This window comes from Doryrhamphus excisus, linkage group LG2, assembly GCF_037039965.1.
Source record: "Doryrhamphus excisus strain RoL-2023G ecotype Guam linkage group LG2, RoL_Dexc_Guam_v1.1, whole genome shotgun sequence".
NCBI classification, from domain to species: domain Eukaryota; kingdom Metazoa; phylum Chordata; class Actinopteri; order Syngnathiformes; family Syngnathidae; genus Doryrhamphus; species Doryrhamphus excisus.
The window spans coordinates 26,168,434-26,184,420 of NC_136358.1; the positions used below are offsets into that span (position 1 = coordinate 26,168,434).

At 39.6% G+C, this 15,987-nt stretch overlaps 1 protein-coding gene across 1 annotated transcript in view; it reads right to left on the reverse strand.

The window, feature by feature from the left end:
- Positions 1 to 15,800, reverse strand: part of rab26 (RAB26, member RAS oncogene family) — a 31,920-nt gene extending 16,120 nt beyond the window's left edge. Inside the window, exons 1-5 of the mRNA XM_058061873.2 lie at positions 15,737 to 15,800; positions 15,342 to 15,519; positions 13,586 to 13,696; positions 1,026 to 1,067; positions 36 to 102 (exon numbers count right to left, since the gene is read on the reverse strand). Coding sequence (XP_057917856.2) covers positions 36 to 102; positions 1,026 to 1,067; positions 13,586 to 13,696; positions 15,342 to 15,519; positions 15,737 to 15,798 — 460 coding nt within the window. The 5' untranslated portion in view covers positions 15,799 to 15,800. The remainder of the gene's footprint in view (positions 1 to 35; positions 103 to 1,025; positions 1,068 to 13,585; positions 13,697 to 15,341; positions 15,520 to 15,736) is intronic.
- Between the last annotated feature and the right edge of the window lie 187 nt (positions 15,801 to 15,987).

Genomic DNA, 15,987 nt, shown 5'->3' on the forward strand with positions numbered 1-15,987 from the left:
CCTTGAGGGAAAGGATACAAACAAAGACTCCTTACCGTGAGCATCACGATAGTACGCATGGGTGACACTCCGGAATCGCTCTTGACCGGCAGTGTCCCAAATCTACAAAAAAAAAAAAACATTAGTCAACACTTAAATAAGATTGTCGATACTGAAGAATTTTCATCGTCCAATCTGATTTGTTACATTTTGTCCATGCTTGACTAACAGTCTTAATAGTCTGTTTTACAGCAGATCTAATGTGATCCCTGCAAATGAACACATCTCATTTGGGACTTAGGCGTACAACAACAGTACACCCACAAACCCCAATATTAGGAATGCACCCTTCGCCATTCAGTATACACTTGATTAAGCATCTAAATACAGAAATAAGCATTCCAACGATGAAGCTGTGTGTACTGAGGCGGTAAAAATAAGCACAGTAAATTTGAGAGCGAGTTTAGTGATAACTGTCCTCCGACATCAGCGCTGAGTACTTTTATTTAATGACCTCCATGGAGCTGCCGTAAGGACATGATTATCTAAAGTACCAGTTATACTGGCATTTTTGTAAAACCACACAATAGGTTTAAAATATAACATTTGGAATTTTCTTTGAAATAGTTCATGCAATACCCAAAACGAATGAACATTGATAGATGCATTTGAATATAAGACTGAGCTGACGAGAAAGAGAATTTGGGTCAGACTTAATCTAATGCTGCTTTTCACCATGGACAATTTATCATCAGCTTGCCTGCGTTCCCCTGCTGATAACAGCCAGGTTTAATAGTTGATGGAATGTTGGCTAATCCCTTTCTGCATTCATTCAGGCAGAGAAGAAGCTAATTCACTGATAAACATTAATAAAACTCTCATTAATGTGTCGATTTGGCTTCTTTAGCCTTCCACTGCGAGACTTGATGCTGAGGGAACTTCAGATTTACACAGAAATGAATAAAAACACATCACAGTTTTATTAAATGGAGAGAATATTCTATTCGGATTCAGGCTGGATCCATGGAATCTATTTTTGTTCTTACCTGCAGTTTGACCTTCACAGCATCAAGGTTCATCACTTTATTCTGCAACACACACAAAAAGGAGATGTCGGAAAACACACATGTATAGATTGGCATAGAATAAGTAAATGTCCCGGTAATATAGATTTATACAAGCATAGAACGCTATTCAAAACAGTGGGGCAAAATAAGCAGCATAATTGATGTTTATATGCTGAAAGCAAACACTCCCATAGACATTTATCAAGGAATACGTCCAAGAACCTGTGTAATAACTGCGAGGTTGACCAAAAGTTCGGGAAGTGACTCAACTTTATTTTTTGATGTGTTATATAAGAACAAGCCATTTTTGAAAAATAAGCCACTTCTAAAATCTTTAGCCATGACTGTAGCGTATCATCCATTATTTGCTTTTTTTTCCTCCATTCTTGGGAGTCTTCAAAACATTCTTGCAATGTCTGCGAACAGCGGGTATTTAATATCCTCTGTCAGTGCCTGAGCTTGTCTGATCTTGGAAGCCGAGCAGGGCTGGGACCTGGGACCTAGGACCTGGTACGACCAGATGGTGTCAGGTTCAGCACCTTGGTGGTGTGGTTTGCCGGCCAACATCAGGGGACCAACGGAAAGCTGCATTGTGTACTGATAATCGACAAGTGCAAGTTCAACGACCGTTACAATGTGTCCCACCGAAATTCTGAAAGCATCGATACAGCACGTCTGAAAGCTAGCTGGGATAGGTTGGGATTGGTGAGGTGTCTGCAGCGATGCGGACGTATTGGGTAGTGACCGAAAGGACAAGCGGCCAAAATGTGTTTTGTCCGTAGGGTGGCTGTGCTCTCCCTTAGACTGTCATCGGGGAAAACCCGGGAATAAAACCACTGCTCCTCCTGCATTGAGAGGAGCCAGATGAGGTGGCTCGGGCATCTGGTCTGGATGCCTCCCAGACACGTCCCAGAGGAGGTGATCAGGGCAAGTATGTCAACTGGCATGGACGGATTAGCCTGGGAAAAGGAAGTCTAGGCAGAAATATGCGGTACATGGTTTCAGGTCGAACGTCTAAAGTCGATCATAAACTGACTAAAAATGTGATGGACACTTGAACACATGAACATATGTAAATCTGAATGGGATAGACAACAGATCAAACACTTTTCCCCCGTCCAAATAATGATAAAGAACTCCCATGATTGTTCACAAGTTTTAAATCTCCATTTAGTTCAATTTAGTATTCCTATCTTTAATCCATACTCGTTTAAACCTCAGTGAGTGATGCTGTTGCAAAGCCCAGATGGTAGGCAAGCATCAGAAAAACATCACAAAATTCTTCTGGTAAGTTTGTGCTTGTGACAACATCCATTATCACATCCATTATTTTTTTTGTCTGAAAAAAGCAAACCACACATCTTGTTCTTTAATTCCGGTTTGGGTTGAGTGATTCTGTTGCTTTTGTACTGTGAAAAATCAAGCGTGAAAAGCCCATTTTTTGTCTGGATGCACAATATCGCTTAAAGTTTGTGGCATTCCCTGAATGTGAAGCAACAATACAAAGCTGACTGCATGCAGAAAGACAGGTTTGGAGGGTGAATGATGACGTTAAAGAGGTAAGATGGCTGTAAATCTTTGGCCTATCTGCTGTAAAGGCACCCTTGAGCCTCGTCTAACGTGCCGTAGTGATACCTGTGAATATGCATCACAATGTTTCAACTGGTCACAGTGGAATGCATTGCCTTAAACGGCAATAATTCTCCTTGCTTAAATTCAGTCACATCCGCAAAACTCTTTTCGGGAGCGAAGATGTGAGAAACTTCTTCTGGGGCCCATCTAATTACTGTCACCTACGTCTGACGATCCAACGGTTATTTCTGACAACATTGGGAGTATACACAATTGCGCTCGTTTGAGCAGACAACAGATTTAGGTAGGCCAACTTGTGCTTGGAGGTCTCTGGAGGTAACGTTCTATGATGAAGTCCTACGAGAGTTCTCTGACTGCTTTGTCAGCTTCTGTTGCGTTTGCTGCTGGAGGTGCTGGTAGATGGATATTATCATTCTTCCACCTTTATAAAAGTGTCATAGCAGAGAAAATAGCTGAAATATATAGCTTGCAGGGATGGGAGTCAATGGCAGAATTAATCGACACGGCGCTGAAATTGAAGAGCGTTAATAAATAAGAATACAGTAACATGAAGGCCCATTACTTTTCTGGCACATCTTATGTGTCGTGTGGATGGGAAGTTGTAAAATGGCACATAAAAAAGGAAAGTAAGTTATTCATCAAGCCTATGGGTATGCATTTTAGTGTTGCACTCCGCTTCTATTAGTCTGCTATTCAAATGGTAGAGGGTGGTGTGACCTGTCTTAATTAAATAAGAAGTCATAATTAAAGCTAAAACTGCGTGTTTATCTCATGTACGAATCATTTATTATTGGTGACAAATTCACTCAAGTCAAACAAATGTTCAGTGCCTTCTTTAGCAGGCGAGGTGCAAAATGGCTCTTTTGATAGTAAAGGTTGCAGACCCCGTGTGCAGCCGTGTAGCCCGCTTCTTGCTCAAAGACAGCTGGGATAGGCTCCGGCACACCCGCGACCCGAGTGCAGATAAGCGGCATAGCAAATGGATGGATGGATGGATGGGTTGCAGACCCCTGGTGTAAAGTGCTCTAGCGAAGGAGCGTATGTGTTTGCAGGATAAACTAAAACTACTTTCTTTAGGCCATCCAACGTAGACCCTCATTCGACAAAGACAAATGTCTTCCATTGCTGTTCCTGAGACCATAATTTCGAAAAGAGAGTAAAGTAATTTCTTCTAAGTGGCCTTGGGTGAAACTGAAATTCTCTAACATGAGCACCACTTAGCCACTGTCAAACTAAAAGAACTTGGCAAAAACTTCATAGGCTTAATAGAAAATCAATCATATTCTTATTACAGTAGACACATTCACACTGACTCCTGTTTTACTGGCCTGCCTCGAAATTTCATGAACAACTACAATACACAGTCATGATGTGCTATATATATCACTATATTGACAGTTACTATGGTACCCATTATGTCATTGGATGCTCATATCACCTTGTACTTCGGTACGTGACAAAAAAAAAACCAAACAAAAAAAAACTTTAACTATTAAGATATGCCTTTATCTGTCCCTCAGTGGGGAAATTTGCAGCCAGAGCCTAACTATATTAAGAAAGCAGGAAGTGAACAAATGTAACAGTTACTCATTGTAAAAGTAATCTTTTACATCATGTAATTACATCATCATTAACATCATGCGTGCATGTTCAAATGAAATAAAACCATTACCATTACATGTACCAAATCCTAACATTTGTATTTAAGTAAAAAGCTGTCATTTGTTATGTATTGCCAAGATTCTAAGGTGAAAAACTGGGTAGTTTTTGAAAACATAACTTATATTTAGTGTTATAATAATAATAATAATAATACATTTTATTTAAAAGCGCCTTTCAGGACACCCAAGGTCGCTGTACAGGAGATAAAAACAGCAATATAAATACAAGAATCTTAGGTTATCTTAGGTATGTTATAATATAAGATGTGTGCCAACTGTCAACATTAATTTGCATGTGAACATAAGGGACATTTTCCATAAAATGAGAAAAGATGAAAAAAAAACACGGAGTTTGGCCCAGGGGCCCGATGTCTCTTGGCCTTTTGTTAATAGAGTACAGTTGTCCCTCACTACATCACACCCAGCTGTCTTTGGGTGAGAGGCGGGGTACACCCTGAACTGGTGGCCAGCCAATCACAGGGCACATATAAACAAACAACCATTCACACTCACATTCATACCTATGGACAATTTGGAGTCGCTAAGGAAGCTAACATGTTTTTTGGAATGTTTTTTTCAGACATTTATGAAACTGTAAACACGACAAGTTCTCCTGCGGTTTGAAACGAAGTAAACAAACAAAGAAGAAAGTCTGATGCACACCAATTTGAACAAAATACTCTCACTAGTCAAATTCAAATGAGTGAAACAATGACTGCATGGAGGGATGGTCTACTGGCAAGCTGGCGATGAAAGACCGTGTGCCCTCTACCCAATCTCCTGTGTTGCTCTGGTTGGCTGGGAACAGCTCACATTATGCTTCTTGTAGTAATCCAGCTAATCCTGGATTATTCACCCTCTGTTCCTCTTCTTTCCCCACTACCGCTTCTTTTTTTGGGGGGGTGGGGGGGTCCTACTTACGTAATCATTTATGCACAGCCGCATCTTTCGATTGAATACCAAAGTTTAACCTCAACCTCGATAAAACGTTTGAGTTCAAACCTTTCTTTCTAGCATTTTGTCACCATTTTCCCATAAAAAGTCCTTATCTAAGTCTTGTATTGCAGTAGTTAATACAACAGGAAGTACTGTACATATCTCCAAGTCCTTTTTTCCTGTCTCTTTTTCACTGACGCCTACCTCAGTAAAGATTTTTTTTTAATCCCCACAACAGATTCATAGTTGACTGTGTCTTCACTGTTTTTTTTTTTTACTGTGCACTACAGAAAGATTACTGTCACTGCTAGGATCACACCTCTACCGCCATTCTGCATTCTTCCTCTATCGTGATTAACTCCCACAGTCAAATTATCGCTATAACACCTTATGTTGCAAGACATGTTGCAACCATATTGTGTAGAACTACAGTAAGTACACCTGCTTTAGTTGTCTCAGCAAGCCTTCTACATGTCTAGGCTATTCCGATCGAGCTGCCTCTGTCTTGGCTTTCAGTACTTTTAGCCAGCATCATGCTTGTTTAAATGGAGTCGTTGTTTGGCTACAAAGATAAATTGTTCAACACTAAAAGTAAAAAAAAAAAATAAGGTACAGTCATCTCTAGCCGCATCGTGGTTCCAATTCCAATTTTTCAAATATATTAAGTAATAAATCATACTGTTTCGTGTTGAATTCCGCCTACAAGAAGAAAAAAAAATGCTTACTTAAGCAATGTTCTGTATATTTTGAGTAAATTTGCATTTTCAAGCAAAAAAAACATGGCTAAATGAAGAAAAACATCAATACAAGGCAATAAGAAAACATTGCCGATGTTGTATTCAGCACTGGTCACATGGTGTCAGGAAATGATCAGTTTGACAAGCACCAGACTTGATTGCTGGAACAACAGGCTTTTGTTGCAGGTTTATGTTATCTTTAAGCAGGCACAAATGTAATAATAACATAGTAATCATAATCATAACATGGGCTGAACCTAGCAGGATTACAATTTCCTTACCAATTACAGTAAAGTCTCATTATATCGATATCGGTTAAGGCTTTTTAAAAAAAAAATATGCATTTTTTAAAGTAATTTATTGCAAATAATGAATCTTTGTAGATTTAAAAGCATCCGATTGTGTGCTGTGGGATAGCCACCCAGACTGCATTTACTATTGCCGTAGACTTGACAGGACTATCTGAACAATAAGGAAAGGACATTTCCCATTCCTGCAATAAATCTTACTGGACTGTAGGGATGTGTGCCAAAGCACCAGCAATTCTCTCTCTGTTTTCCACCATGTGTGCCTTATCCGTGCTTAGGGAACACTGCACCACATTGCAGTGCTTTGTGGGAGCTTTGATATTGTTTAGTAAAGACAATAAGACTGACAGTTTGTTTAACACAAATAAAGATGCTACAGTAAAAGATGGGTTTGCTTTTGATTTTAACTTGTACACCATGTCCTTGAGTTAGTAACAATGGTGGGAAAGCAATGGCGGGCAGTACTACGACTATGAAGCAGAATTTATGTTAGTTAGTTTAAAATTCACTCAGCTCACGGTGTATAATATTCAAGTATTCAATCGTCTTTTCACTTTATAATACGTTTTTTAATCTCACTGTTCCACACCGTTTTATACGTGCACTGACTTTCCCGGCAAAGGCTTTGACCGGTGCAATCATCTCTGTGACAGACTGTTATCAAGATCACCACATCTTAATTTCATATCTGCCAAGGGGCTCTCATCAAATTGACTTCAGGCTTTACAGTAGACTCTGTGAACCGTGAAAGAGTAGTGAAGAATCGGAGACACATACCAGAGGCGGTTCATTCCTTCAATAGAAACATATTGTCTGTCCTTGTGGACCAATTTGGGATTTCTTAATTCTTAATTTACACTTTCCCAAACTATTTTTAATTTCATTTACACGATGTCCAAATCAAATGACAGTGATGAATGCATTTTGATGTGATTTTGCACCATGATAACAAACTATCCATCCATCTATCTAAACCGTTAACCTCATTCGGGTCACAAGGATCATAACCAGAATGATACTCTGTTTCATTCATTTAAAGTCAAGCACATGCTTCAGCCCATCCATCCTCCACACTCTCTTTCTCTTGCATGCACCCACTGTCATCTCTGGACAGAACCAGTGTCCGAGCAGAACTATATGTAGTACTGGTCATGGATGTTACCGTAATGCTTAGTAAGACCACCACTGGAAGAACTGTATTAGGTAATAAGAGTGTAACAGTGACTATAGGGGTGTTATTTTGTGTGTAGAGGGCTCTAACAATGTTAAAACCTGTAACTGTAATTTACTTCTCACAGTACGTACATCCATACATACGTATATACAGTACATGCATACATATACAGTAAAGTCTCGTTATATCGATATCGGTTAAAACGAATTACTACTTATTACGATACTATTTTCATTTCCCGGCAAATTTCTAGTCTTTTATGATATAATTAGCTCCGTTAGTACGATACCCGGTTATTATGATAATCCGGTTACTACGATGCCTTTTTCATCTCCCGCCAGCCAATTTGGTCTGCTTATATCGATACAAAAGCAGCTTAAATCAATCTTTGCTTAAGGATTTCAATACCAAAAAAAACACGGCGAACGACTGCTTCCAGTCAACTTTATTTTTCACACTTCCACCACCAGAGTGCAGCACACACAGCGGAAAACACCCGTCCCTCGCGCCTACCCCTCCGGGTGGCAACACCTTCCCTATCGATAGTTCCGGGGTGAATTATGTCCCGGTAACCGGTAATCACTACAGCGCAAGTTTATTTTTATTTACTGTAGTACAAAATGTATTGTAGTACAAAAGCATGCTAGATACGCAATCCATGAACTCAAGGAGAAAATTACATGCCATATCAAAGATCCGCCCACTTTTAATGCAGTTCGGCGCAGGATCGGATATATGGATAGTCCGGTTATATCGGTATTTTTTCCGACTCCCGAGAATATCGATATAACGAGACTTCACTGTATTACGGAAGTAATGAACTGTAATATATGAGGGATTACGTAATGTACTTCAAATTCAAAAACATGTAGACTGGAATTTTGTTTGCCTGCAACAGCTCTGTGTCCTTCAGCGGGTAACTGTGATTGAATTGGAATGATTCCAATTCTGAGCTCAGTGAACTGGGAAAGCTAAGTGAATTTTAGGCCAAACAGCCTAGTATATTTGCTGCAAACCCATGCTGAGATTTGTCAACAGCGGCTAAATTTAGTCGCGTCGCGTTCACACAAATTTGCCTATCCTCGGCTGATAAACTCTGACCGTGAAACTGGAAAAAATAAAAACAAAGCCATCTGTCAGCCAAATAAGCAAAATCTGCTGGATGCGGTTTCCACATATTCATTGAGTTGTTGGGTTGTCATGGTTATTTGTCCATAACAACAGTCTCCAAGGAGCCCAACAAACACTCATATGGCGTCATATAGCAGGAAAAAGGTAAAAGCTAAGAGGTATACACAACTACACATTAACCCCTGTAGATACCTTTGACCATCCATTGACCCACATTAGCAATACATAAGAGTACGAAAGTCAATGAAAACCTACAGCAGAGAGAATTAAGGCTGAAGAGACAGCAAAAGGATTAGGTAGGATATGTTAGGAGAGGAAATAAGGTTCTGTTGTGCTCCTGGTGATCCCGTCCCATGGAATCATATTAGCATGAGTGTGTTTGATCCTTTTTTCCTTGTGTATCTGTTTGCCTTATTTTTAGTTGGCATACACCAGAGGGGGAACAGATGTGCAGACAAAAAAAATGATTCAATGGATATTAATGGATTATTATACTTAAGATCTGCTCTGTTGTTTCTTCTGTTCTGAGTCAATATTTTTTTTCACAAGAATGAACCTAATGTTTCATGTGAGAGGTTTTCATTATACTGCAAAACAGCTAATTTAAATAATTGTTGCACAGAAACACAAAACAAATTTAAAGCCAGAGATGAACAAGGAAGTGTGGCTCCTCGGGCATCAGATCAGGGGACCTACAGGTTTCCAGGGCACCCACGGCAAAATTGAGGGGGGCCATTACCACAAGTAAGCGCATTAAGTTCACAGTGGACAATGGACTCAGACCAACAGGCCTGCTCCTCCACCATCATACTCAACACAGGCATACCACAGAACCATGTGCTAAGTCCATTTCTGTACTCCAGCAGTCTTCACCTACGACTGTAGACTGGACCCAAATCCATTATAAAGTTTCCAGATGATACAACAGTAATCAACCTGATCAGCAACAACAATGAGCTGCAACAATGGCCGCTTGCTGCAAGGATAATAACCTGCTGCTTGACCTTGACACCACCAATACTAAGGGGCTCATCCTGGACTTCAGGAAGAAGAAGAACAGCACGGTTCAATCCGCATCAATGTAATGGCTATGGGTCTGCAGCAACAACCTGGATCCACATATAGAGGGACTTCACTTGGTCACAAGATGACTGAAGATGCACCGTACGTCCTCACGGACACTCAAGAACTTCTACTGTGTGTGAGCATCCAGAACAGCTTTCCTGTAGCAGACGGCAAAACTCTAGAGCGGGTGGTGAAAACCATAAACACTTCACTACCAGCTATCGAGGATGATGAGAAGAAACATGGCTTGCAGCGAGCCCTCAGCATCCTCAAGGACTCCTCACACCTGCGCTATGGTCTGTTTCCTTTTTTGCCTTCCGACACTGCTAATAAAAACCAGCAGCTTTTTCCCCAGAGTGGTCTACCTTTTAAACTCTCACCCCACAGACCCCCCTCCTTCTTATTCTGACCTTACCCACTTGTATGTTGTGTATAAGTATATCTCTATACATCTGCATAGCTTCACATTTAGTCTGTATGCTCATAATTATCTATATAATTTTGTGCATTTACACGTCTTTCTCGTTTCTGTGCGTTCTAAACATATAAAAACAAGAGGCAGCTTAGAATGCATGCAACTATTCAGCCTACAAAGCCTTCTGAAAAAACCTCCAAAAGCCGCCAACAACACCTCATTTACATATAATCGACATACTTGACCTGCATATTAACCAAGCTACAGCAGCATTGTTATTAGTATTCTTATTAACATTGGTCGGCCAAAGAACTACTTTACTGTGTGTAGTGACACCTCTCCACACTAGCTAGCAACTAGCCGACTAGTTTTCACCACACCCTCGCTCATTGCGCTGTGCACCACGCCTCGGGCTGCGACCCAAAGATAACGCTACGTATTGCTGTGTTATGGTTTTCGAGTTTGGAAAAGTTTGAAGAAGGTACAGAATTTACTTCTAATGTTGCGATGTGAAATGTGAAAGAAGTTCCGGGAATGCTTAAAACAACCAAAGCACGGCAAAAAAAATTTTTAAAAATGCAGTTTTCCTTTAAGATCACCGTCATGATTGAACCACTATGGGACACATTGTATGTATGTATGTACTATGTATGTATGTATGTGTAAAAACCTAAATATATCCATGGCTTTTGCATTATCAACATGCATACAAAAGAAGTAAACAGCAAATAGACACAATAGTTCTTATTGTGTAAGATTAATATAAGATTAAAGACCCAGTTATCATCGTCATAATGGACAGACAATTCCCTTTGGGAAGCTTCTTCATTGTTACTATGACAATACTTTCCCCAGCTGTAAAAATACAAAGTGGACAGTGGAGCATAAATATCTTTTTTTTTTTTTTTAACATTTGCTTGGAGTCTGACTATACAATCTGCCCTCACCATGACGGCATTACTATTCAAAGCCTCCCAGGATCAATGGAGGGGACGTCTGGGAGCCTGAAAAGCCAGAAAGGCCGATAACACCATCATCTTCTGCCTGATTGCAGCCTCTCAATGACAATACAAAGCAGTGCACACACATGCCTGCACATGTGCATTGTTTACATAAGGCTACATGAAACAAAATGTACGGCTTTATTATAAATATTTCATATCATTAAAAAAAATTCAAATATTAGTCAATGATAACACAACTGAACACAAAATGCAGGTTTTAAATGAAACTTTCAAACCCTGTGTGAAAAAGTGGAAAACCTACAAGGTGCACAAGATGGAGTTTAATATTTATATATTCTATATTTATAGGTGTAAAGTTAAAGTTATTAAAGAGTGCAGTTTTTCCCAAACCTGCCAATTAATTTCATATTTAAAGTCAGACGTTAATGGCCTTGCAGTGCGTGTGCCATTAAGAGCAGCTGTCTTCCTCACACAAACACACACCTGCCTCACGATCAACTGACCAGTACTTTCTTTAATGGTTGCTATTTTGCATCATTTTACTTAAAGGGAAGGGATACGGGCTGTGATCCAAATCCTGCACTTCCACATTAACACTTAGCATTTTGAGTGCGATGAAATACGATGGAACGTGGTGTGCAGATGTTGCATTGAAAATGCCCCAGATGGTGAGTGTGCAGCGATGAAGCCGTCTAATCACGCTCAACCATCGCTACCTTGGCTATGTAGCGGAAAATAAAGGACGGGAAGGAGGGGAAAAAGTGCAAAATTATTGTTGTTATTGTTGACTACTTTATATTCTATCAAAGTGCCATTTCTTCTCTGTTGTCCCATAAAAAGGATTTAATTAGATATGTGCCTATTGTTTGTAATTGTCTATTTTAAATACCTTAAAATTCCACTGGATAAGCCGCTCCGACTAAATGTACAATAAATATAAACAGTATTTAAAGAAATAGTAGTATGTCTTGTGCTGATCAACATCTGATTCACTTCACCTGCTCTTGCCAATCAAACCCTCTTGTTAGCCAATCAGGTCCTGATTACTCCCCAACAAAAAGGTGTCAAACCTTTTTTCAGTCTGCATTTAAAGCTCTTTTCATCTGTGTAGGATCTACATAGGGGTTTATTTCATCACTGGCAAAAAGAAAAGACACTAAGAAATGCTTTTATAAATAGTGAGGATGATTTAATGACGATACTCTTTTGCTCTTGACGTGCAAAGATGATCTTTGTCTCGTCTATGAGCTGAAAATGCCTGTCAAGTACGACATTCAATATACTCATCAGACCTTTTCAAACAGCACTTTTATATCCTTCACAGAGAATAAAAATAAGATAAAAGAAAAAAATCCTGTCATTAGAAAAGGTTACCTTCCATAAGGTGAAACTTCATGTACATTTTGTGAGTTTAATTCAAGGCTTTGTTTGGGTGCTGAAGCAGCCAAAGCATCAGCACATCATGTTATTTCATTGGGATTCATAACACAGCACGGTGCCAGTTTCATTCCTTAATTTCTGCAAATGCTAATTCATGAAGCATGGGGTTTCTACTTACTCTATTGTGTTAAAGAGACTATTTCCATCAAGATAAAGTACGCCAATATTGGTTTTATTCGCAATTCAGAACAGAAGTTAGGAAACCTTTGTGTGTTTTAATGGTACCTAAATTGTAGATAGTATCTTCCTTTTTTTTCCTTCTTTAATATGCTGTTCGCTGATTGCCTGTGTTTTCCAGAGATAGATGGGGTAATATACAGCTGACAAGCTGGTTACAGGGGACAGAACCCCCAGTATGTTAGCACTATGTGAGATAATATGCTTGTAGTGTCTTTTTCTTGCACATAAACCTTGATGAACAGGAAGAAGTTACTCTGGATGACAGTAACAGTGGAACATGAATCAGATTGCTTCCTAGGGATGCCCCCCCCCCCCGCCCTGCAAACCTGTCAGATTCAGCAGTTCCAAGGATCTAGCTTAGGGGAGCAACAAGACAGTAAAGGACTGAACCAGGTCACTGCTTCTAGTTCTGCAACATGTAAAGTGTGATTATTTTTATCCAGAGCTATAAACGGCAGGGACAACAAACATTTATTAATGAACTCAGCCATCTTGCCACGTTCACAGACAAGATGCCTTTTGGCTTTGCCACCAGGAGGTCAAGACAGTGTGAATAACTGCCAGAAAATTACACAAATGCCTAATTTTAGCACATATTTAGACTTTTTAAGACTGTAGTCTTAAACCTTTGATTAGCTGATGAACAGCCTGCACTTTCTAATAAATTGATAACTCTATTTTCCGTCTCTTGCTCCTGTTTCTAGTTTTATTTACACGCTCATCACAATCCATAAGTGCTAAATGATCATTCTTTTTAGAAGAGAGACTCTGGCAAATAATTAGTGAAAAATGCTTTGTTTCACTTGACTGTCTGCTGCAAGAGAAAAAGAAACGTTCTCCAACGAGTTATGGCAATAATAGTACGTGTTGTTTGATTAGATTTTTACTCATACTTTACTTGTTCATCCATGTGGGCTGAGTTGCGTGAACTTACCCTGAAGTCAATACCCACAGTGGAGATGAAGCTCCCAGCAAGAAAGGCTCCATCTTTGAAGCGTACCAGCAAACAGGTCTTTCCAACACCTGAATCTCCCACCAGCATCACCTGAGACACAAGCACAAAAGTGTTTGTGGGAGAGAGGGAAGCAACGTTGGAAATAAACTGATTCCTAAAACAACGTATTATGGGGAAGCTACATTGCAGTGTGTATTTGGAAAAAAAGAAAAGATTTGTCCTTTTGCTTTTAGATAAGGCTTCTCCTTGGGCACCTCTATCGCACATCCTTGGACAATGAAAGCCAGGCAGAACATTATGTTCACTGTCAAAATGTCATTGCAGGATCTCCACAAAGACCAGGCAGGGATGGTCTGATCTAACCACCAAAGACCAAAACAATCATGTAAATGCTCATACTCAACATTCTGTAAACAGAGGTGCAATATAGTACAGATTATATTGACCGAGTTTTTTACGAAACTGGGACACGAGGGTATTTGTCTCTGTCACCCAACTGTGACAGGTAACTCAGGTGAATCATTTTTTACTAAAGTAAAAGGATTCGATTTCAGTAAGAAGTATGCAGACTTTTTAGAGTCATTTAGTTATAAGAAGAAAGGCGTACCGTGAATCGCTGCTTTGTTGGGAGATTTCTTTGGCTCCCTTCAATAAGTTATAAAGCAAAAAGCTCTTCAGCACAGCCTCCATTATTATCCATGAAGGGAGGAGCTGACTATAGCGACCCTAGTGACGATAAGCTGCATAGAAGATGGATGGAGGAGGAACAAACTGGCTGAAAGTTTCATCTTTCTGAGAAGATTTGAAGTGATATGAATACTTTGGAAACAAATCATGTTGATTGTTTTTGATGGTTTTCTGACTAAATTCGGAATAAAAAAAATCTCAACCCAGATAGCAAAATGGTACTGTCGTTGGTGCCTATTTTATTTGGATTGTCCTAACTTGTCCCCCTGATAACATGACTGTGTCTTGTTATAATTAGCAGTCGTTTAGAATTAGATTTCCTGAAGTTATGTCTGGTGGGTGCGTGTACTGGTGGGTTACTCATTTTCTAATTTGTTATTCTGTTGGCAGCAATACACTTGGATGTGACAGTCCATTGAATTTAATTTGATGAAGTCAAACAATAAGATTTGGATATTGCGGTAGTACTTCCACAGGTGTTAATCAAAGTGTGAAATGAATACTGGCGGCCATGCGTGGCGGGAGTTTGCATATATAGACTCGGTGTAGATGATCCCACGGTTGGTGGGATGCTTTAATGAAAACCATAACAAACTCAAAACCGCTTTCTGTGAGTGAATCGATATTGTATCGATAGTGATAATGTATCAATACTGCTGTGATAAGATCAACATTTTCCCTCTTTATTACTTACTAAAACATTGTTGTGTTCATTATATAGTTAGATAGTTGATATTGTCATATTGATACTACAGTACTGACTTTGTTTCGCTCAATTAATAGCATGTAACAAAAGAAAATTTTATCTTTTTGTCGATATTGACTTAATGCATATGTTTTTAAATTGTTTAAACATATATTTTAGTTGATCCATGTACAGGTATCTATGTCGATATACAATCATTGTATTTACTTGGTATCAGATCGATACCAAAATTTGCAGTATCGCCCACCTCGTAGTAAACTCAACGTTTCAACTTAAGCATTTATATTAACACTAACATAATCGAAAGAAAGTGTTTTTTCGTGATTGGTGGCTCCACTTTACCTTGAATGCGATATCATAAAACTCCCCGCTGCCGCTGATGGATGGTCTGCTGGGGTAAACAAGACCCGAGGTCGGTGAGGCACCGGCGGCCAGTCCCTTCCCCGTCCTCCCGCTGCTCGGCGACCCTTTGGGACTCTTGGAGATGCCTTTGCCCTTTGCCTTCTTCCTGGACATGGCTCTGGTAACAAGTGGAGTTAACAGCATGTGAAAAGGAAACAAGAAAAGTAAACAAAAACGAGGCTGCGAATCTCTCAACGAGTTGGTGCTGGCTTTAAAATAAGGAAGTTTACACTAAATCATTGTAGCGGATACACAAGTGGTATTAATATTACCAAATAAAAAAATGTAAAATACTATCTCTATGGCTGCAAAGCGACTGTGAAAGCGGGATGTACTTGATAATGTAAACAGCTCTCCCTCCTCCCTGCTGCTGCTTATTGGAGTGAACAGACGGCATGGTCTTCCTGCAGCTTTAAAGGGAAAGTCCACGCAAACCTTGCCTTAACATCCACCGACGTTTAACATCTGCCTAATCAATTAGCAACATGGATATATACTGCATATTGGAGCCGAATTAGCAACATTTAAGATTACTACAATTGTCCCTCGTTTATCACGTTAATTGGTTCCATAGCCAACCACTATA